Here is a 23,761-nt window from a genome sequence, read left to right as displayed (position 1 = left end):
CAAAGCAAGAAAGCACCCGTCTCTCCTTCCAGGATTTCCCCCAAAGTCACGTTGGTATGTGCTAAAGGTCACAGGGCAGTGGAGTGGCTAACTTGGGGAGCTGAGTGTGAACCCTAGACTTCCCAATGTGTAACCTTGGTCACTGGGAACAATTCAGCTAATTTCTCCAAATGTAGTTTTCTCTTAAGTAAAGTGAGATGATGATAGCACAGATGGAAATACATGTGAAACCCAGAGCAGAGAACCCCACACCATCAAGTTCCCCTCAAGAGAGAGGATGTCCGGTCTGTACTACTACTGGTCAGCTCTGTGCCTTCCCAGCACAGTAAGAATCTCTTAGAAATGTTAGCATTAGTTCAGCTCTGTTTGCAGACAAACCTACCCAGCGTGAGCTGGCGGACTTTGACCACTGATGAGGGACTTGCCACGTGCAGGATGATTCATCAGGCTCCAAGGAGGGTTCAGACATGTAAAGCAAGGTTCATGCTCTCAAGAAGCTCAAAGTCCTGGGGTGCCTGGGTGGCTCAGAAGTTAAGTGTCTGCCTTCAGCTCATGTCATGATCCCAGGGTCCTGGGATGGAGCCCTGCACGGGCTCTCTGCTCAGCAGGAAACCTGCTTCTCCCTCTCTCCCTCCCTCTCCTTGTGTTCCCTCTCTCGCTGTGTCTCTGCCAAATAAATAAATAAAATCTTAAAAAAAAAAGGAGAGACCCAAGGTCCAAAACATGTGGGCTAGGCAGGCTCTTTTCAGGACACACACTACCTGTTAAGTCCCACTACAAGGACACAGGGGAAATAGACCCATACCTTGAGGCTCAGTACCATCAAGACTAAGTTGGACAATGGGTCAGCATACTTTGGGACATGAGGCATTCCACTTATTACCCATTGTGTGTATCTTGCATCCATACCTCATTCTCTGAGAGAGAAGATCCCATGTGGTTAATACCACCCAATAATAAACCCAGTATGAAGGTTCCTATAAAGCCATACAAAGGCTGTTGACTCTCCACTCACCTGGTCTTTGCAGTATTGCCTTTGGGTCAAGACACCCAATGCTCGGTCCATCCATGGCGTAAGACATAGTAATTTTCTGCAGCAAGAAACCTCAAAGCTTATGGCCATTTACTGCAACCCTTGCTGATTTTAGCTCCCAGGAGCCCTCTCCCCATCTCCCCACTTAACAGCGCTCAGATTCTGCTTTAGAGAATCATTTCTTTCTTTGTGTCCTCTGGCCCCAGTGTGGGCACAGGACCCAAGACAGCAGCCAGACAGTCCCACCCTGGAATCCGAATGTTGAGAGAACATCCTAGAACTGCCCAAACCCTGGCTTGCTGTAGTCTGGTTGGATTCTCCCTCAAAGGCTCCCCCAGATTCATTTTTCTGCATAAGTGAGTCAAAACTGGTTCTGTTTCCTAAAGGCCTAGGGGAGAGGCACTGCACTGCTCAGCCAGGGGCCTTGCACACGGGTCAGGACCTCCCTGGGCAGAAGGCCTAGTGAGAAAAGAGTTCCCTGTGGTATTTTGTCTTGGACAAGAGAATGAAAGACGATGTGAGAAAAGACACTGGGAACCCAGAGCACCGAGGCAGTGCCAGGTTTTGATGAGGAAGCCTCAGCCCGTGTCTGTTCGAGGTCGGGCGTGGACAGGAGGAAGCTGACAGACATGGCACAGACTCTCTTCCTCCTGCTGCCCCTGGGTACCCGGCAGACACTGCTCTCCTTCTGGGCCAAGAACCACACCTATGCACTTGATTACATTTTATTTTCAGAAAGGCATCAGTCATTCCAGCCTGTTGCACAGATTACACGAGCAAGGGAGTGAAAAAAATGTTAATCCTGAAGTCCCACCTCCATCTGCAAAAGCCAAGCTGTGCTGTCAGACAGCCGAGATGGTAAGAAAACAAGTGTCCTTACAGCCTGCTGGATCTTGCGAATTATTCAGCCACAGCCCCAAGAAAAAGGCAAAAACTCTTCCTCAAAAGGTGTACCACTTTTTAGGGAACCGGGAGTGCTTCCAAAAGCCTCAACATTGGTTATTATGCTAATAACCCTGACAAATGTCTCCTCAGCACACTGTGCTAAGTCAGCCAGGGGGCAACGCAGGCCAGGTGTTGGCAAAACGCACCCCTGCTGCTGTTCACGAGGACATCTGGAGGTCCCCGGCTGCAGCCACAGAGGATCCTGCCGCCAGGTTCACACAGCATCCAGACGCAAATGAAGAGATTGCTACCGCTACTATTTAAAATAGGAACCCTTAATACTACAAGGCATTTTTAACCCTTAATACTACAAGGCATTTTAATGTCCCAACGTTCAGTCTTTAACTGCGTGTGACAAAGCCAAGATACCCCACCAACCCAATACAAAAGTTGGGGGGATAGTTTTCACACATCATCATTAGATGCTGTTAAGTTTCTCTACTGCAGACAAGCAAAGCCCATTCACAACCAAGCGATAGAGGAAAACTTAGGTTTTAGCCACTGCTACCTCTTGGAAGACAGACCTGGTGGGGGTTCAAGGCCCAGCCGTGCGGAAAGCTCCCCTCCATCCCTGTCAGACACCCACGAGTTGAGAATACAAAGGTCACTGTGATCACCCAGCACTGAGAATCTCACGGCCCCTCCCCGACAGCCCAATGTGGGAGCTTGGTCGGGCCCGCTTGGCAGCGCAGGCGCCATAAAGGGAGAGGATGAAAGCATTCCCTGGGAGAGTCTGTTGAAAAGAAGCCCCTGTCCCAGTACCACCGCCCCCCCACCTCCAGATCAGAGTATTTAATAACCACCTCCAAGGTGGGTCGGAGGGGAAATGACCGTGACCGGGCCATGCAGAGGATCTGAGGTACTCAAGCTGTCCCTGCAAGGCTGCTCTTGCGAAAAGCCGAGGAAGAAACGTGCGGCCGAGCTCAGATCGCACGTGCTGCCCCTTTTACACCGTGTCCCTCCGACAGGTCTTTGCTGCCCACAGGACTGGCCTTCAACGTCTCTCAGAGTCTCTCTCGTCACCAAGTTGCTCAAGCTAGTGTTAGTCTTGCCCAACGGGACAGGTGAAATAAAGCCTTGGGCATGCAGCACAAGGAAATAAGGAATATACGGAGACACGAAAGTTTAGGAGAAGGCCTCCCAGTGCTGATTTAGAGACAAAGCGTCAAGGCTGCCGCCAGAAGGGGGAACAGCATCAACGCTGTCATCCCGGAGACCCTGGCACTCCCGTTGCACAGGTCCTTCTGGCAACAGCTGTACTCGAGATTCTTCAGCCCCAGGGCTTTGGAGATGGAGAGGTAGCTGCAGTCATCAAGCTTCCAACACTGGTGGTAAAAAAGTCTTGGCTCTGTGGGGGGAAGACACACACAAGAGTAAACAAGCAAGCGGGGACAGTTCTGTACCTGCCTCTGACCTCTCGGTTCTATTTCCTAGAACATAGCCACTTCCGGCAGTAGAGACGTCTAGGTGGGAATGGGTATCCTTGTTGGGCTGGAAAAGGGAACGACTAGGCAAATGATGATACAGCTCAAGGCGGAACTTTTCCCTAATTCATCAGAGCCCGGAGAGTTTGTGCTGCAACAGCCAATCAAGCTGATGTTTTATTAGAGGTTTGATATGATTTTTAAGCCCATTTTCCCTTTGATCCAACAATCCTACTTCTAGAATTCACTCTAGGACATTACTTGTGAAAAAGGTTAAGAGAGATGCTCGAGAAATGACGGGCAACACTGTCTGTCACAGCAAGAAACTAAAAGACAAAAATCAGTCCATTACTAAAGAAACATTGGGAGAAATTAGAGTAGAGTTCCATACAATGGAAGTCCAGGTAGGTAAGCAAGGACACAGGCCTGCAGGTGTCGAAGTGGAGTCTGAGTTTAAAGAAATGTAGGAAAATGGATAAATTGGACTCCATCAAAATTAAAAACTTTTGTGCCTCAACGAGCACTATAGAAAACAAAAGACAACCCGCAAAAAGGGAGAAAATGTTTGCAAATCATATAGCTGATGAGTCTAGTATCCAGACTATAGAAAACATTCTTACAACTCCATAATGAAAATACAAACATGAGCAAAAGATGCAGAGATTTCCTCAAAAAAGATACACAGATGGCCCGGCAGCACATGAAAAGATGTTTGATATAATCAGTCATTAGGAAAATACAAATCAAAACCACAATGAGCTTTCCTTCACACCCGATATGACGGCTTTAACCCAGAAACCGGAAAAGAACGAGTGTTGATGATGAAGTGGAGAGACTGGAAACCTGTTTCCACCACTGGTGGGAAGGCAAAATGGCACTGATACTCTGGAAAAGTCTGGCAAGTACTCAAAAAGTTAAAAAATAGAGTTACAGATACATTATGATCCAGTCATTCTACTGCTGGGCCTTTACCCAAAGAAAGCAAAAACACTAATTTGAAAAGATACATGCACCCCTATGCTTATAGCAGCATTATTTACAATAGCTAAGACATGGAAGCAGCCCACATGTCCACTGATAGATGAATAAAGATGTGGTACACACACACACACACACACACACACACAATGGAATATCATGTGGCCATAAAAAAAGGATGAGATCGTGCCACTGGAGACAACATACATGGAGGGTACTATGCTTTCAGGGTACTATACTCAGTACAGACTGAAAAAGACAAATCCTATATGATTCTACTCATCAGTGGAATCTAAAAAACAAATAAATAAATAAATAGAAAGCAGAATCAGACCTATACATACAGAGAACAGACTGGTAGTTGCCAGGAGGGAAGGAGGGGGGTGGTTGGTAAAAACGGGTGATGGGGAGAGGGAGATACAGGTGTCTAGTTAAGGAACACGTGTCATGGGAAGACAAGACGGTGTAGGGAATTCAGTCAACGCTTCTCTAACAGTGGTATAAGGGGACACGTGATAGGTACACTCGTGAACACAGCATCACGCACACACTTGTCAAATCCCTAAGTTATACACCTGAAACTATCGTAGTATTGTGTCAACTATACTCCAAAAAAAAAAAAAAAAAAAAAAAAAAAAAAGAGTTACCATATGACCCAGCCACTCCACTTCTACGCAGGGTCTACCCAGGAGAACTGAAAACCATGTTCACACAAAAGCTTGTTCAGAGCAGCATGACTCAAAACAGCAACCAAGTGGAAACCCAGAAGACAGGTGAATGGAGCAACAAAAAGTGGAGTGTGATTCAGCCACAAAAAGGACTGGAGGTCCCGATACCTTCCATGACATGTGCGAGCCTTAAAGGCACTCTGCTTGGTGGAAAAAGCCAGTCACAAAGGCCACAGCCACTGTATGATTCAGTTTCCAGTAAATGTCGGAACAGGCAAATCCACGGAGACCGAACAGGCAAATCCACGGAGACCGCAAGTAGATTAGTAACTGCCAGGGCATGTGGGAGGGAGTGGTGGGGAGGGACTGCTAATGGGTGTGGGATTACTTTTCAGGATAAAAATATTCTGGAGTTAGACAGTGGTGAAACTGGTGCAACTCTGTGAGTATACTAAAAGCCACTGAATTGTACACTGTAAAATGTACGTTTTCTGGTATGGGAATTTGATCTCGATAGAATGGATGCAGACCAGGATGCAGAACAGGGGCCATATGCATAAATGAAGTCTATGTCTGGGGGTAAATGCATTCATTTTCTCTGGAAAGATTCCCAAGGATTCTTGGGTTTGTCTCCCCAGAAGACTACCCTTCATTTATATATTTCTATATGAATTGAGATTTTTAAAGTCATTGGGTAGATTTATTTTCAAAATATTTTAAACTTCAGGGGCGCCTGGGTGGCTCAGTGGTTTAGGCCTCTGCCTTCGGCTCGGGTCATGATCTCAGGGTCCTGGGATGGAGTCCCGCATCGGGCTCTCTGCTCAGCAGGGAGCCTGCTTCCCCCTCTCTCTGCCTGCTTCTCTGCCTACTTGTGATCTCTCTCTCTGTGGAATAAATAAATAAAATCTTTAAAAAATATATTTTAAACTTCATTTAAAAATCATTAGATGATTCAGTAATACAGGAAGAGTTTCCCAAAAAACATGTCATTATGGTCCAGTGTCAACACACATTGAAAAATAAAGGCCCAAAGCATCTATGCCAAGTATCTTATTGTGGTTTTTGAATATTCAGAAAAATTATGTTAAGGGAAAACCAGTGTGCTTGTTGAGAAGCATTATGGTCAATCTTCCTCTCCAAAAATAAGTGTGCACAAAGATGGCGTGCTAGCTGCTGGACACACCCCAACAGAGAAGGGACGGTGCTGGCCCTGGGATCACTCTCTTATTATCCTCTGTGCTGGAAAGAAAAAAACACAAAAACAAAAACAAAAAACCCATACAGATGCCTATTTCCTTGCTAAGGACTTGTAACTAACTTAATTTCATTCATAGCTGGGAACTTAACTATGTTTGTAACTGCCGGTGTTAACCGTTCCATCTTCCGCCTCAGAGGGGACGAACATTTGGGCTGGCTTCTAACGAAGTCTGGTCAAGTGGCAGAGGCCACAGACTGTTCCAGGGCCTCTAGTTTTGGTAAGCATTTAAGCGGATGCTTCTAATACTGAACTAGAGGATGCTGTTGAATAGCACGAGTTACTGCTTTACGTGATCCTAACCAGGAACTGGAGCTGGAAAAACACTCAGGTTCCCAGAATTTTAACTGGAGGCACCTAACAGCCTGGAGAAAGCTGACAGTAGTTGATTGATAATTGCTACCAATGAATCATTTACTCGTGGCCTGCAGAATTACCCCAATAAAGTGGATTATCAGAGGTCCCTGGAATGTTAAGAGTTTCTCTCCGTTGGGCCCATCATCCCTGATCTCTTTGAAGATTTCAGTTTGAGTCTAACATCACCAAGAAACAGTCGCTCATTGTCCTTGGCACCTCTACAGCACCCCTGATTCAGAAGGTTATCCTGGCAACGATCACTGGGTGCTGTCACCAAAGGCTTATGCCAGAGTCTAATAAGCACGTTGTTTATAGTTCTGGGACTGGCCGGGATGCCAGTAAATAGTGGCTGAATGAACACCCAGCACCTGCCTCCTCTCTTCTAGACTTCATCTGTACAGCACCCACATAACCCTTTTCTCTTCTATCTGTCCACTGACCCTGGGAGAGAAATGTTCCCCTTTTACAGCGGGGGAAGGGGGTGTGGCTAGAGTAGTGGAGTGATTTCTTCACTGGAGTACCTGACCTTTGACTCATGTTTGTGGGGACAGTGTGCCATGCGACTCCCAGGTGACGTCAGTCTGAGCTGGAGGGGGACTGAGGTGCTCTCGTAGGATCTGTCTTACTGTGAGGTCAGAATTTCTCTATTTCCAGAACTGCTATCATCACATGTCAAGCTGAAGTCTCGGGACTTAAGTTCATAAAGAAGAAAAATTTTTAAGATTCATATTATCCTTCCAAAAAATAGATTTTATTCTTTAGAGGAGTTTGAGATTCACAGCAAAACGGAGCAGAAAGTACAGGGCTCCCATTTAGCCCCCTGGGACCCCTCCTTACCCTAAAGAACCTGTTCTTAGCGTCCCCTGCCAGAGTGGTCTACTTGTGACAACTGACGAAATGACATGGATGCGCCATTACCGTTCCAAGTCCGTGATTTACACTGGGTTCGCTCTGGGTGTCGTATGGGGTTTGACAAAGCAGGACAAATATCCACCAATACAGTATCCTACAGAGTCGTTTTATTGCCTTAAAAGCCCGTGTTCCACCTTTTCATGCCTTCCTCCTTCCTAATAACCCCGGCAACCGCTGATCTCTTTATGGTCTCCTTGTTTTGCCTGTTCCAAAATGTTCTCTAGCTGGAATGATCCACGATGTAGCCTTTTCAGATTGGCTTGTTCCACTTACTAATATGTATATAAATTTCCTTCATGTCTTTTCATGGCTTGATAGCTCATTTCTTTTTAGTCCACTGTCTGGACGCACTACAACGTACAGTTCATTGACCCATTCCCTTACCAAAGGACATGCTGTTTGCTTCCAAGTCTTAACTACTACAAACATCTGTGTGCAGGTTTTTGTGTGGACATGGGCTTTCAATCTCTGTGGGTAAATACTCAGTGACTGCTGAATCACAGGGTGAGATTATGTTTAGCTTATTAAGAAACTGCCAAGCTGCACCATTCTGCATTCCCTCAAGCAAAGAACAAGAGCACCCGCTGCACCACATCCTTGCCAGCATTTCTGGATTCTGGCTACTCGGAATAGGTGTGTCTTGTTATTTGCGTGGACCACTTTTAAAAGCTGAACAATTCATTGTAAGATGAGTAAGCTCCGAGTATCTAATCTATAGCGTGATGGGGCTAGTCACTAATACTGTATTACGTTCTTGAAATTTGCTGAGAGGGTAGATCTTAGTGTTCTCATCACACACAAAAGAGGTAACTATGTGAGCTGATGAATGTATTAATTAGACCACTGTGGTAATCATTTCCCGGTGTACACAAGTTTCAGATCATCACACTATACACCTCAAGTATACATGATTTTTACCTGCCAATTATACTTCATCAAGTTGGAAAATTTTTCGATAAAAGTTTAACCGTCTGGTAAGAGACACTGGGATTCGAGAGCTGGGAAAAAATTCTGGCTCTACTCTACCTCCTCTCTTCCTCACCCCTACCATCCAACATACACATTTCATAAATCAAAAGCCACAGGCAGAGAGAACTTTCTGGAGGCAGGACAGAGGTTGGAGTTCAGAGCTCCTAACTGCGAATCTAATTCTTCCTCTACATGTAATATTGCCTTTACTCTCTCATTTGGAAATTACATGTCTTGTAGTGGGGAGGTCCAAGAGACACAGATGATCAAGGTTAACCTGACGTATATACTCACTCAACTCACTCATTAACTCATCTCCCAATATCTGTGGAATGAACGGCTACATTCTCTCCACGGGCCTTACTGTGCTTTCCAGATTAATAATGAATGATTGTGGTCCTCTGGAAGCAGAGGACCTGTCCCCCAAAAGAACCAAGGACCTCCCATATAGGAATCGGAATCTTATCCACATTCCAGGACTTTCCATCAAAATGATCATCGGATCATCCAGTCTGACAGGATAATGCTGATGTGCCCTTACTTACTGAGGGATTTCTCCTTTCTAGGGAAATTAATCTTCTCCACCTTTCTATCAGGGTTTTCTGAACTTGTGGGTCTCCCGATCCTTTTATGAGTCTACTGGACACGTTCAGTTTATTCTCTGATGATGCCCCTACAAGGACTTTGTGGTAGAGGGTAGAAAAATAGAATAAGCTTGAAGGGCGCTTTTATTTTTACTTCTTAAATGGTAACCGTTACTTGTTGAATGCAGGTCTCATGAGAATGAACGTGACACATTTTTTCCCGTGCCCTCATCATCCCATTACCCTGAGGAGACAGGAAAGGGGCGCGCTCTTACCAGCTTTGACCAACAGACACGAATCATGATTAACTGAACAAACAGTGGTCCTGTTGCAGGTTTCACCGAGAGCACAGTTGTAGCATTTCAGGCTATGACCTAGAGTCAGGAAGAAAATCTGTCAGTGCTTGTAAGATCACCACTGACCTGTCCTCCTAACAGCAAAAGGGAGCCCACCACCGCCACTGGTCTGGGGCCGAGGTCGGAAACTCATGGCATGCTTCCCTTCCCACACAAACCTGTAGCAGATACATTTTCCCAACCTCAAACTACAGTTCCAGCAGCATTTTTTGGACCCTGATAGAAGTGCAAAAGGAATCTCCACATTTCAAAATCCATATAACTGGGAAACCTGGCTGGCTCAGTCGGTTCAGTGTCTGCCTTCGGCTCAGGTCATGATCCCAGGGTTCTGGGATCGAGTCCTGTATCCTGTTCTCTGCTCAGCAGAGAGCCTGCTGCTCCCCCTGCTTGTGCCTCCCCCCACCTCTCTCTGACAAATAAATGAATAAAATTTTAAAAGTAAATAAATAAATAATAAAATCCACATAACCAGGCAATTGAGAAGATTCCTCTTACCTTCAACTATAAGTGATTTAAAAACAAAAAGGAAATGCTTAATCTGCAATTAATGAGATATTAAAAGGAAACTATCAAGAGAAAAAACTAACAGAATTCTATAAATGCCTTCCAGGCCACGACTACGCTCTGTTTGATCACAGTCTCCTAGACTGATACTCAGTTATCTGGTAGTACATAATCTGTGTGAAAAGACACTTTCAAAGATGAAATCTGTAAAATCTCATAGAAGAATGTAATGTTAAACCCAGACCAAGTGTGGGTTTTAGAACCCAAGAGCTGACTCGTAGTTCTAAGTCCAAAGCCTACATTCATCACACAGGGCAGGGAAATTCTCCAGAAGGCCAGAAGAAAGTGGCTCGTCACTATCTGAGCACCACAGGAACCAAGCTCTCTGTAACAGATAAAATGGCCACGCTGCCTTCACCAGTGTGAAATCCCATCCAGCGCAGGGCCCTCTGACTTATGAAGGTTCCAGATTAACCTTTGAAATGTCAGTCCAAAAAAGCTCCCCTGCCCACTTTGTTTGCAGATGACAAGACAGATGCCTACAGAAGTGAAGTGTCTCACCCAAGGACACCTGAAGGACACCCAAAGCAGCACAGCGGGACCCAGGGGCCCGGCTCCATCAGCTCACTCTGCCTCCTCCCTCCCATTGTTAGCATCAGTCGTGCCTATGTGAGAGGGGAGCCACCATGAGAAGGGACAAAGATGTGATCTTTCTGCAGGCCCCTCCCTGTTCCAGATGTGTACACGTGCATGGGAGGGGAGGATATAAGAAGAAAGAATGTTCTAGCCTGGATACTTGGGAGGGTCACCTGAAAAGGCTGTTCTGAGGACTGACTTCTCCGGGCTAAAGCCAGACCTCATTTGGCTTCTAGAGAACTCGCTGAAAACAGAGGAACCAAAGCTCACCCTTAACTTTTGTGGGGCAGAGAACAGCAAATGTGTTCATTTGGGGTGTGCAGGGATCCCGTATGCCTCCAGGCTAAGCTCTGGATCTTGGCAGAATTGTCATGAGAGGTAGGCTCTGTGACCTCCAACTCCGTGTTTGTTTTGAAGAGAAAACCAGATCTCCCACGTTACAAAGGGAGAGCTGGGACTCAAACCCAGGCCATCGGTTCTGAAACCTGAGCTTAGTTTAACTGTGACATTCTTCTAACAGTCCAGAGCAGGAAAGGAAAGGGCACAAACTGTGAAGGGATCCGACTCTGGGCTAATGGAGGTGAGAGGGAGGATCCCCTGCATTTTCCTCAGAGCCTAGGCAGCAGCCAGGGAAGCGTCTTCCCTGCGTGGGCTCGAGTTCCGGATGGACCCTGACCCTCTGTGAAAGGGCTGGGGACCTGTCACACCATGGGCGCTGGCCCCAAACCCAAGCAGATGCCGACTGGGGGAGATTGAGCACGAGGAGGCGATTCCAATCACAGGAAATACACCAGGCAGAAGAACAGAGACGAGCATGTCGTGAGCCCCATCACCACCGACCCCAGGTGCCAGTAACAGAGGTGGGGGGGGGGGCGAGTCATGAGGGCTCTTTTTTCTCAGAAAGGGAAAGCATATCCAAATGTGTCCTTGGGCAAATTCCTTCTTTGCCTCAGTTCCCTCAACTGTAAAATGGGAATAACAACAAAGATCCCTCAAGGGGTGGCTGGAAGGGTTAAGTGAGACTAGGCTTGGCACCGTCCCTAGGACACAGAAAAAATTCAGTATAGGGTAGTTTCTAATGCTAACAGTATCTAAGACATGCTCTGACACAGCAGAGATCTCTTCATCGCTTCTTGCATTGGTACTTCCCTTTCTGCCTCTCCCTCACCAAAAAAAAAAAACCTCTGAAAAACTGGCCGAACTAACCAGAGGCAGAAAAAAACATTTGATCCTTATCATGAAGCAAAGCAAGTAACCCAGCTGTTCCTTTTTTTTTTTTTTTAAAAGATTTATTTATTTATTTGAGAGAGGGAGTGAGTGAGCAGGGGAAGGGGCAGAGGGAGAGGCAGACTCCGCACTGTGTGTGGAGCCGATCTGGGACTGAATCGCACGACCCTGAGCCAAAATCAAGAGTTGAACATCTAACTGACTGAGCCACCCAGGCGCCCCAGTAACAAAGGTGTTTCTACCATTAAAGAACTAAGACTCAGGAACACGCGACTATTTGCAGGAACCAGGGAGGGTTGGCTGGGAAGAAGTTCAGAGCACACTCTGGTGCCAGTCCACTGGAGCTCAAATTCGGGCTGCACCACTTCTGTGTGACATTTTACAAATTATTTCATCTCTTTGGGTCTTACTCTGGTCATTGCTAAAACAATGGCAAAAACAAGACCTACTCCACAGAGCCGACATGAGGATTCAGTAACCGAGTGCACACAAAATGCTGAGGACAGCGGTAGGCACACGAATGCTGCAAACGGGCTGCTGCCACTGCTTCTAAGATCGTCATCACTGTCCTCGTCATTATCACACAGCAGTCGCCCCCGTGCAGAAGGAGCTCAGCACTTTAAAGCTGGGGCCCACTGGGGTCACCAACAGCTGGTGAGAAGGAGAAACTTTAGCTGCTGCATGTACCCCCAGGCCTGCTCTCCCCCAAAAGCTACTGTCACCCAGGATGGGGTGTCACTCAGGAAGGTGCTCCAAGGAGAGCAAGAATGTCATGTAGGAAGGAGCTGTCATACAGCCCTAGACCTGTCACACTGGAAGGCAAAAGAAGCAAAGCCAGGTCCGAGGCCAGTGGCATCCACTCCGTCTCCCTGAGGCCTAAGAAAAAGGAAGCTTATGACCAAGGTGACGGAGATGCTCTAAATCCGTGTCCCCGGGACCACTCACCTGAACGGCAGAGCACAGCGAGGATGAGCAGCAGGATGAAGCCTCCTTTGCTTCCCATTGTGATTGTCCAAAGAATCTGCAAGGAAGGGACACAGAGGGTTGTCATGCACCAATAAAGGACTGCTGGCTATTTCAGAAACCAACAGGAGGAAGGCCTGGAGCCTTCAGGAAACATGAGGAAGGAGTTAGCACAGAAAGAAATGGTCTGGGGTGCTATAAGCCAAGGTGCTTTCCTGGTCCCTCCTCTTGCCCCCAGACCTCAGGTTACCGAAGAAATGCTCCCCGGCCTGGCGAGAGGGGCAGCTACCGGGAGTCAACGCAGAGCGGGCCAAGCATCAGCAAGAGCCAGGCCCTGCCCCAGCTCCCACCTACAGTGGCCAGGAGAAGAGTTACCTTTGACTAAACCTCAGTCCCTCCAAGTCGCAGTGGTCGTGATCATGCAGTGGGGATAATGCTCTCTTCCCCATAAGGGCTGTTGAGTCAAATGAGAATACGAGAAAAATAATACAGTGACTATAATTGCCACTGCGCTGGCCCACCCCAAGCTGCTGGCTGAGCATAGGGGCCTAGCAAGGGCCATCTCTCCAGGCCACGCTACTAAGTATGTCAGACCAAAGCGGTGACCCTGGAGGGCACTGTCAGGCTTTCTGCACAGAATAGGAGGCAAGGGTTTAGCAGGCCCAGAAGCTCCGGTTCCCCGTCTTAGCAAGCGTGATGCAGACAGCGCCTTGTTCACCTCCTCCCCTCTGGGGAATTAAAGAGGGGTCCTGGTAACTTCGATGACCAGTGCCCTTACATTAATGCCCACATGTGTGGCAGTGAGCATCAGGGGAGGAAATGGGAGGGCTGAAATGCCTCAAACCCTCCTTTCACCTGACGAGGAAGCCAAAACACAGCAGTTTCTTGTTGTCTAAGTCTAAGCCATGAGTGGCAGATCTAAGGGGTCTCCCAATCCCGCCGCTACTTCCCTGACCCCGCCCCGAAACAAGGAAGCAAGAGCGCCTCTAAACCAGGGTGCCCATGCTCTCCTCCTCTCAGCCCCACAGGCCGGGACAGCCCAGGGCTCTGGCTGGGTGAACAGCCCCCCCCTTTGTTAGGAATGTCATCTCTATACCTCTGAAGGTCATCTGCTGCTCAGAAGCTGATCAAGGTCAGGGGAGGGTTGAGAAGCAGAAAGAACGGGTTCTGGCATTGCCCAAAGTCAAAAACACAGAGGAGGTCATGCCCGGATGAAAGAGACAGGTTGTCTTCCTGGGTGGGGGACCCAGGAAGAAAATCAAACAGAGCCCAGCCTTCCTTTACAAGTTGAGTAATGTCCTCTTCCTTCTGGGGTCTTCAATATCTACAACAGCCTATGAATGGCCACCCCCCCGCCCCATGCCGACCCTGCTGGGGCTTAGCTGCCTTCAACAACCCTGCACAGTGAGGAGTGAGGTGGCCAAGGGCAGCGGTGGAGAGCTCGGATGCTGGTGGACCAGAGGCCTGGCCCTCAGGGCCAGTTCGGTCACTGCTCCCCGAGACACTTTTACCTCAGCTGTAACAAGGCGGGTTGCAGAGGTGCTTCCCAACACTGTGAGGATTCAATGGGATAAAACAAGTTAAACGAGTATGTGCTTGAGACACAGCCAAGCACAGGGAAGCGGTGGTTGTCACCCACAGGCCTCGTGCCCTGACCCGGACAGGCACATCTACCGCACCTCCCATTTGAGGATCTGAGTAACCGCGGGTCTTTCTTCCTGGCCCTTGACCCTGAGAGGTGGGGGCCCTGAGGTCTCTGCCCACTAACAGATGAGGAAGAGGCCTCACTCAGCCCCTCCTGCTGGCACCCTGTGCCCCCCCCGCCTGGAGCCCCAGCCACTCTCCCCTCGCCAGTGAGTGACTCGGGTCTCAGGCCCCCGCCAACTCCTCGCCCCAGCTTTTCTCGCTCAGGAGTTTCTGGGGAGAGAGAAGGATTTACATGCTCAAGTGAGGCAGGGCTCAGGTCTGTGGAGAACAGCGGCCTGCGAGTGAGCAAGGAGAGGAAGGAATCCATCTGAGGGGCAGGAGCTACGTGAGCACAATGGCTACAACATCCAGTGTCCCCCCTGGAGGAGGTGGAAGGAGCTGCCGACCTGCCTCAGGAGCTGGAGAGGCATCAGGCTGGCGGGAACTGCTGGGTCCAGGTCCCCTGGAGTGGCCATTGGCGTGAATGACACCACCACAAACAGGGTGCCACACCACAAGGAGCAGGGTTCCTGGATGGACCGCATGACAAAGAACCTCTCCTAGGAAAGGCTCATCTCTTAGCAAAAGCAGAAAAGAAGCCATGAACTGGGTAAGGGAGAGGCTTTCTGGTCTGGTCTGGAGAGGTCGATCATGGCATCGGCCAGCTCTGGCTCTGCCACTTCTACGGTTAACTCAACCTCTGAGCTTCTCTTCCTTCAGCCAGCCTGGGGATAAGGACACAGACCGCAGGGGACAATGCCTAGCACTCGGGAGGCACTCAAAAAGCAGTTGCCACTACAGCCTTACTGCAAAGTCATGAGGTTACCGGGAGGAAGCAGCTGGGTAGGGAGGAGGTGTTGGGGGGCGAGGGCTGGGGGAGGGTGGGTGCAGTAGGGAGCGGTAGGTGAGGAACCCAGACAAACACCCCAAAATGGATGGACCGCGGACACCTCAGGCCCCAAACGTCGAGCAGCCCCCAGCTTTTTGGGTTGGAAGGGGTGTCAGGTCTTGGTTTCAACATGCCGCCCAGCTGGCTGGGGGTCGCAGCAGGGTGACTTGGCTGCAGGAGGGCAGAGATCGTGGAGGAAGCAAGGGGCCAGTGTGTGGATACCAAGGGGAAGCTGTTCAAACTGAAGTAGGACCAATTCTTCACCAACAACCATGACAAAAATATACCATTTCCTAGGGCAAAACGTTGTTATGGAGTTGGGGGCAAGGGAGGACGGGAAAGACCTGGTTGTTTTCAAGCGATTTTATAAATACCCCCAAAATGTTGACAGTAGGGGATGCTAAACAGGATTCCTTATGATTTCTTATTTCTCTTCCTGACCCTTTGCTTTCTGCCATACTTTCCTCAACTGTTCTCTCAGGAGCCAGGCATGACTTCCATAATCAGAAATATTGGGGAAATCCGCACATGTTTCCCTTCGGGGAGGCATCTATCACCTATCTTTTCACAAATCTTTTTTCTTTTCTTCTTTTTTACAGTATGTGTTTGGAGCCATTTTATTTTAAGATTTTATTTATTTATTTGGGAGAGAGAGAGAGTGCACAGGGTGGGTGAGGAGAAGCAGACTCCCCGCTGAGCAGAGAGCTGGATACGGGACTTGATCTTGGGACCCTGAGATCCTGACCTGAGCCAAAAGCAGATGCTTAACCGACTGAGCCACCCAGGTGCCCATTGGCAAATCTTTCACGGAATGAAAACACAAACAAACTGAACTTCCTGATTTCAAATACGTCCCCCTGGTCTAAAACAGCCCCCACCGGACACTTTAAATGATGCCTGTGAGTAAACGTTCATCGGATGGTGGCTGAGGCAGAGGAGCTGGCCCAACCCCTCCAACCCACCCACGCCAAACACTTCCATGCAAGGTGCACCCAGAGGGCCTCAACGCTCTCTTTTCAAAACATATGAACTCATCGAAACAGCCGAAGTGAATATAATGACTGCAAACAGACCACAACCATTCTGAATAAGGTCCGCTGAATAAAGACGGGTGAGCCTGAAGCCAGCCTCAGGGAGTTCAGACAGGTTTTCCTGGGAGGTTCTGCACTTGACTCAGAAGTTCTGGCGTCTCATCACAGGATGAGGTAAATACTCCTTACTCACTCAAGGATACATACCCATTGTTTAAAACAGCAAACATCTGGCAACAGATGTGCCTAGAAGTAAATGAGTATATAATTCCTTGGGAGGTGTGCACAGCCATGAGGAATTAAGTATTAGGGAAAAAGCCAGTCTAAAGATAAGCTATAATCTTATTCCTGTTTCTTAAAGATACAATGCTTAGCATACCGTACCACCTTTTCTTTTTTTTTTTTTTTTTAAAGATTTTATTTATTTATTTGACAGACAGATCACAAGTAGGCAGAGAGGCAGGCAGAGAGAGAAGGGAGGACGCAGGCTCCCTGCTGAGCAGAGAGCCCGATGCGGGGCTCGATCCCAGAAGGCTGGGATCCTGACCTGAGCTGAAGGCAGCGGCTTTAACCCACTGAGCCACCCAGGCGCCCCCGTACCACCTTTTCTGAACATTTTTGGAACCTGTGGTTGACAGAAAGGTAGAACTATTGGTAGCTTATTCATATCGAAATATATTCTCTTAACAGTAGACATTTTTATAGAAAGAGCCCTCGAAATGACAGCAAGGTAATAATGTACTTATGAACTATTTCACTTGTCGCTTCTTAACTTTTTATTTTTCTACTACTGAACCTGATTAGGTATAAAACATACATACCGCCTTTCAGAATTGGCTTCTTTGAGGTAAAAAAAGGTTTCGTGTACACATACTCTCCTGAGTCTGTCTGACAGCAATTATTTTAGTCATACTCTGTATTTGTAAAACATGAGGCTCAGGGGATTTTCTAGAAGTCCTGAGAGAGCGAGACCTACATTCTAATCCCACACTGCTGCCAACTCACACGACCTTCAAATAGTCCAACAACCCTTTACTTCCACTCCTCACTTGTGAAAGGGTAATAATGGTTTTATATAATGATAAAACATAAGAATAAGACTTGAGAAGTTCATAGCCCAATGTAGACCAAAACATAGCAGGTTAAGGAAGAAGCAAGTGGACAAATGCATGTCAGCCTGATCACTATTTACTCACTCGGATCCACTGAGACGTAAAAGGAAGCTAAAACATTGCAAGGTGATTTACAAACACAGGCATTCCCTGTCAAGTTCCCGAAAATGTTTTGGGTAGCAAATTTATGGATAGTGTGAGCCTAGATTCCATTATTCCCCCAGATGCCATTATTTTAAAAGGAAAACAAAGACACGTTACTGTCCATCCAAAAGTCCCAACCAGTCCTTCCAAATATCTATCCATTTAAACGAGCCACAGGAATTTAACTATAAAGCATTAAACACACTAACTATTTAATGATGTAACTGAAACAAACGAAAGGAATTCACTAGTGGGTCTCTTTACTACTGTGAAGTAGTTTCAGTCTCGACAACAACTGTCTGCTGGGAGCAGGTGTCCTACCAGGCGCTGCGTTAGTGACCTGCTGAACCAGGCAAGGCCCTGCTCTTGGCAAGCTACCAGAGGGGGACACCAGCTAGCGCTAAAGACTAGGAGGAAAATAAAATAAGGACACAGCACTGGTTCTAGACCTTGAGCGGCCAAAAAATCATCTGGAGGGCGGGTAAGCTCAGATGCTGAGTCCCATCTAGAGATTCTGACTCTCCAGGTTTTGGGACCCAAGATTCTGCATTTCTAACCAGGCACACACTGAGAACCACTGGGTTAGTGGGTGACCTGGGACAAGGGTTAGGCTACTTTAGATCGGATTGGAAGCTTCTCTCACAATGTTGTGAGAGAAGCTGTCCATTCTGATTAAATAATTAAAGGCTGCTTCTCCTTTTATGGGCCTGTGTGATGACACTGGGTCCGATGTCACCGAATGCCAGCTGTAAGAAAACACTTCTTTCAGTGAGCAAAAGTTATGGCCAGTTGCTACGCTCGTGTTTGACGTGGTAACTACACCGAATCCTCACACAATGCTGTAAAGTAAATTTAGTCCCTGCCTCTCTTTATCAAAGGAGGGAACTGAGGGTTGTGGTAGGGATTGAACTAAGGCAACAGTGGTAGGTAGGATAAATAACACTTCTCCCGAGAGATGTCCACACCCTAATCCCGGGGCCACCTTAGATGGCAAGTGACTTTGTAGAGGAGATTAAGGTTACAGATGGTTCTGGATTATCCAGAATCACGTGGGTGATTATTATGAAGAGGATGAGGAAGGCAGCAGTGTCTGTCAGAGAGATGGGAAAACAGAAGCAGCAAGAGGGCCTCAGTCTGTGGAACATGCGACTCTTGATCTCAGGGCTTTAAGTCTGAGTCTCATGTTGGGTGTAGAGATTACTTAAAAATAAAATCTTGGGGTGCCTAGGTGGCTCAGTTGGTTAAGCATCTGACTCTTGATTTCAGCTCAGCTCCTGATCTCGGGGTTTTGAGATCGAGCCCTGCACTGGGCTCCATGCTGGGCATGGAGCCTGCTTAAGATTCTCTCTACTTCTCCCTCTGCCCCTATTCACCCTGCTCACACATTCCCTCTCTCTCTTTAAAAAAAAAAAAAGAAAAAGAAAAAAAAAAAGCCTCCAGAAAGGACGCAGCCCCAGTGAGGCCTGGAACAGACTTCTGACATAGGAAACCGCAAGGTTAATAAATCTGTATTAAGCCACCAAATTTGTGGTGATTTGTTTCGGCAGCAATAGAAAACTGGGACATAGAGCAGCATTTAAACCCAGGTCTGAGGTTAAATGCTCTGGAGGAGAGACTTCTTGTGAATTGAGCTTCTGAAATAAAATAGTTAAGCTGAGGCCATGGAAAGGAGACTTTACATCAGCACGGGTTTCAAGAGACTCACAGCAGTTTCGTCCCTGCTCCAAGGACCGTGGTGCCTTAGAGGCTGACGAATGTTAAGGCTAGAAGTGTCCTCCAAAAATAAAACCCAATATGCTCATTTTCTGGAAAATTCTCAGAGGCCCAGAGTATGAAGTTACCTGTCCCAAGGCAACAAACTGTGGCAGAACCACACAGAGTGGACCCACTTCCATTCAGCAGGGGCTGGTAGCTCAAAAGTGGGGCTTAGCATTACTGTCAGGAGGCCTGGAGCTTTGCCTACTTATCATCCTGGCCACACACCGCGCCTGCAGGGGCCATCCATCCAGAGACGCCCAGACAGAAATCAACTACTCAGTTCACTCAGTTCAAGAAGTCACTGAATCAGAAGGCAGAGGCAAAGAGAAAGGCGCCTTCATAATGGCCAGCCCCTCCCAGCCACCCTGAGGTCCTGCTGGCAGAGACGACCACCCCAAAACTCTTTAAACCACAGGAATCGGCAGCTTGCCTCAGAAGGGCCCGCTCTGCCATCTGTTCCAGGGCCGCCAAGTGCTGGGGAGCTTTCCCAAGAGGGCCTCTTCGGAGAGATCCTCCTCCAGGCCCTGCCCTTTGAGATTATGCACGCACAGTGGAAGGTTCAGTGAAGATCTGCACAAAGATCGGGGGCTTAGGTAAAAATATGTCTTCCCCTTTGGAAAACCTCAAGCACCTCTGGGCTTGGCTTTGTTTGTGGCAGCCTGGCCCGAAGTTATAGCTCCAGGAATTTTTAAAATCTGCTTCTTTTCAAAAGCTTGGACCTGCAGCCGTGAAAGATGAATTCCATTACACACCGCTCTCATCATTCTAAAGCCCTTTTAATGTGGGCTTTTATCTTCCAAACCACGCAGCATAATGGGCTGTTCTCCTTAAATGAGGGTTCAGCAAAAGGTTTCCTGTTTTTGTTTTAAGAATACAGAAGCCCTGGGGCGCCTGGGTGGCTCAGTGGGTTAAAGCCTCTGCCTTCGGCTCGGGTCATGATCCCAGGGTCCTGGGATCGAGCCCTGTATCGGGCTCCCTGCTCAGCAGGGAGCCTGCTTCCCCCACTCTCTCTCTACCTGCCTCCCTGCCTACTTGTGATCTCCATCTGTCAAATAAATAAATAAAATCTTAAAAAAAAAAAAATACAAAAGCCCCAAGTTACAGGCCTGTGTGGACCTCAGGGAGGCTACTCCCTCCCACCCAGGGATTATACACTTCCCACCAAAGTAAATAACCACAGTTTGGGAAATGTTGCCATGGCCTCAGTGAACATTCTGAGCTCGGTGTGCGTTTCTCAGAGGACTGGGAGTGAGATGCCCTGGTGGGGAACAAGAACAGCTGCTGTGGGGTCACCGCAACAGTCCCTAAAATATTAACAGTCCCTAAAATTGGCACTGTTCTCCACAAACAGGTGCCACACTGATTTCCACGAATTATCTCCGTTAGTTCTGATAACACCCTATGAAGAATGGGTCTATTTTTTTACTGATATGAAGGGGAAGCTGAAGAGTTGCTCAGGATTACCCAGCCAGTAAACAGCAGAGCCAAGGTTCAAACCCTGGGATGTTGCCCGGCCCCTAATCACTACCCTGTGACACATGAACTTGGTAGGGAAGTGCAAACTCACCACTTCTCCTCCCTGCACACCAGGCTTCAAATTGTACCTGATTCCAGGTGGATTCCAGAGGCAACAGATTAAGCCAGACAAGGCCAGACAAAGTGGTGGAAAGGAAGTGTTTCCCTGTGAACTGAACACCAAATCATCTCTGAGTTAACCACTGCGTTTGAAGTCTCTCCCTCCCTTTCAAAAATTTATTATCACAAGCTAACATGGCAGAGGCGCGTGTCTCTAAATCGGTAAAATATGGGCTGATTTGTTTAGAAAGAAGTGGCAATATTGCAGGTGAAAGGGGTGGGGAACCAGGTCTCCGCTGGGGCCCCCCTGGCCTCTTTAGGAAAGTCAACACCCGGTGAGAACAGGATTTTTTAAGACTCAGCTGGTTACAGCGGGCGGCGCCTTTAAAAAGGACACAGCGGACGGGAAAACACCCTCAAAAAGGATACAATGATCGGGGCCAGCGGAGGGGTGTACTGTTTCACAAACGGGGCCTCCCGCGGGCACAGCGTCAGGAGCCGCCGCCAGCGTGAGTCACAGATGCCCGCGCTCAGTGTGCCACCTCCGAGAGGCCATTTCCCGGACACCGGGCGTGTGCGCCAGCGAGGGGACAAACGGGACACGTTAACTCGGCACCTTTCCAGCTTCTGCGGAGAGCCTGCTTGTCACCAGCAACCACAAAAAACCACTAGCTAACGTTTCTTTAAAACCCGGCTGTCAGACTCCGGGAGCGGTGGAGCCCGCCAAACAAAACGCCACACCAGACTTGGACTTAAAATGTCTACCTTTCGGCCCCGTCCTTTTCCCCAATTCCAAATTTGTACGTCTAGACCACGCCTGTGACCACTCGCCTGAGAGGGGAGCGGGCTAACCTCCTTTCAAGGCGCGATTTTCCCTCCCTAAGTTACGACAGTTTCCCTACAGTGACGCGAGGGCAGGCGGCGGGGTTCAGGGAAGATACTGCCAACGCCATGGAGGGCACGGCGCGCGGAATCTGGGGTGTTTCGGGAAGAGCGCCCTCTTCCTCCCCCGCCCCCCGCGCTCCCGCGCTTCTCTTTTTGTTAACAGAAGCCAGCGTTCCGCCGGGCTCCCTGGGGAGTCCCAGAAAGGCCACCAAAGGCCTCGGGCGCGGGGATGTTGCGGGCCGCGGGCGGCTCGGAGGGGTCTGGAGAGGACGGCCGCAGCACCCCCCTGCGTCAGGGCCCTCCGCCCGCCCGCCCGCCCGGACCCAGACGCCCGGGCCGTGAGCGCACACGCCGGCTTAAGCTCGCTGGGGCCGCGGGCTCGGGGTGCTGCTCGGGCCCTTCCCCGCCTCGGACCTTACCTTCCCGCAACCCGGTCCCGCTGCTAACACCGCGCTGTTTGCGCGCTCCGCCCCGCCCGTCTTTATAGCCTGGGTGGGCCGGGCTCCGCCCCCTCCCGCAGGCCCCGCCCCCACCGAGGCTCCGCCCGGACCCAAGGGCCGCGGTCTGGGAGTGCAAGGTCACCCGGCTGCAGACCCTTGGCACTTACCGCGCGCTCTCACAACACCCGAGCGACGGCCGGGCAACCAGCTCTGGCCATGCAGCCGGGCAGCCACTCCTCGCAGGGTGAGTCAGGCTCCCCGCCCAGGTTTAGAAAGAGAGGGAGACCTCCACGTGCCTAGGTGGCTCAGTCGGTTAAGCGTCTGGCTTTGGCTCAGGTCATGATCCCCAAGTTCCGCACGTGGCTCCCTGCTGCTTCTCCCTCTGCCTCTCTGTCTCTCATGAATAAATAAAATCTTAAAAAAACAAACAAACAAACAAACAAACAAAAAACTGACTACGAGTAGATTAAGACCTTTAAAATCCCCAAGACAGAAAATTTATAGTGTCCTCCTCCGATTTGTTACAGGAAACAAAAATATGTAACTCCATGAATTCTGATGTTCCCTTCATTTAAAAATATATTATTATAATGTTTCAAAAAACTTTCTTGTGCCCGTGCCAAGCTCCCACTTTGGCAGGGCTGTCTGGCTATCCAATCCTGCTTGCAGCCCCAGTCTCCTTTTAAGATTGATTTTATTTATTTATTATTGATTGATTGATTGATTGAAGATTTTGCTTATTTGACAGACAGAGATAACAAGTAGGCAGAGAGGCAGGCAGAGAGAGAGGAGGAAGGAGGCTCCCTGCAGAGCAGAGAGCCGGATGCGGGGCTCTATCCCAGGACCCTGGGATCATGACCTGAGTGGGAGGTAGAGGCTTTAACCCACTGAGCCATCCAGGTGCCCACCCCCCCACAGTCTCCTTTTTTTTGCATGAATGCATGAGATACATTTTATGCAGGGAAATCATATGATAACAGATTATGACATGTGCCTTCTACCATGACCTACCATGACCTACCAAGCTACCTCTGGTGGCTTTGGGATGTCAGGGAATGACTTTCCACTGGTGGTGCCCAAATCTTGGTTTTCCTCTCAATGAACGGGAGTTTCAAACCAGGACTTGCTTTGATATTTAAAATGTGTCTGCTTAAAACAGTGAATGCATGTATTTCCTTGTTTACAGTACTCTTTCACATGCATTTTCTCATACACATCCTGTTAGCTGTTAGCTGTTAGCTAACCTGTTAGCTGTTCCCTCCTTGGAACTCTTGGATTCTGAGATGCCACGCTCTCCTAGTTTTGCTTCCAGCTTCTTGATCTTTCAGTCTTGAGTCTTTTCCACTACCTCTTCTAAATCGGTGTTGCCAGGATTGGACTGAGTCCTTTGCTGTGTGCTTCCTCAGAGAGGATACTGCATCGGCTTAGTT

General features: G+C 48.6%; 1 protein-coding gene across 2 annotated transcripts; it reads right to left on the bottom strand.

Moving 5' to 3' along the window:
- Window positions 1–1,744: 1,744 nt before the first annotated feature.
- On the bottom strand, window positions 1,745–22,363 carry CD59 (CD59 molecule (CD59 blood group)). Of its 2 annotated transcripts, XM_080816663.1 has the most exons (5): window positions 22,311–22,362; window positions 21,036–21,119; window positions 12,794–12,869; window positions 9,401–9,499; window positions 1,745–3,326 (listed from the first exon to the last, which is right to left on the bottom strand). In XM_080816663.1, the coding sequence occupies exons 3-5, from the start codon at window positions 12,849–12,851 to the stop codon at window positions 3,130–3,132; spliced, it is 354 nt and encodes a 117-aa protein (XP_080672789.1). In that variant the 5' UTR covers window positions 12,852–12,869; window positions 21,036–21,119; window positions 22,311–22,362; the 3' UTR covers window positions 1,745–3,129. The 2 variants fall into 2 exon arrangements, with proteins under 2 accessions (XP_080672789.1, XP_080672788.1); XM_080816662.1 differs by lacking the exon at window positions 21,036–21,119 and having other exon boundaries at window positions 22,311–22,363.
- Window positions 22,364–23,761: the final 1,398 nt, after the last annotated feature.

The sequence above is a fragment of the Martes martes genome (assembly GCF_963455335.1).
Source record: "Martes martes genome assembly, chromosome: 10".
Classification (NCBI taxonomy): Eukaryota; Metazoa; Chordata; class Mammalia; order Carnivora; family Mustelidae; genus Martes; species Martes martes.
This window is presented reverse-complemented; position numbering and strand designations above follow the sequence as displayed.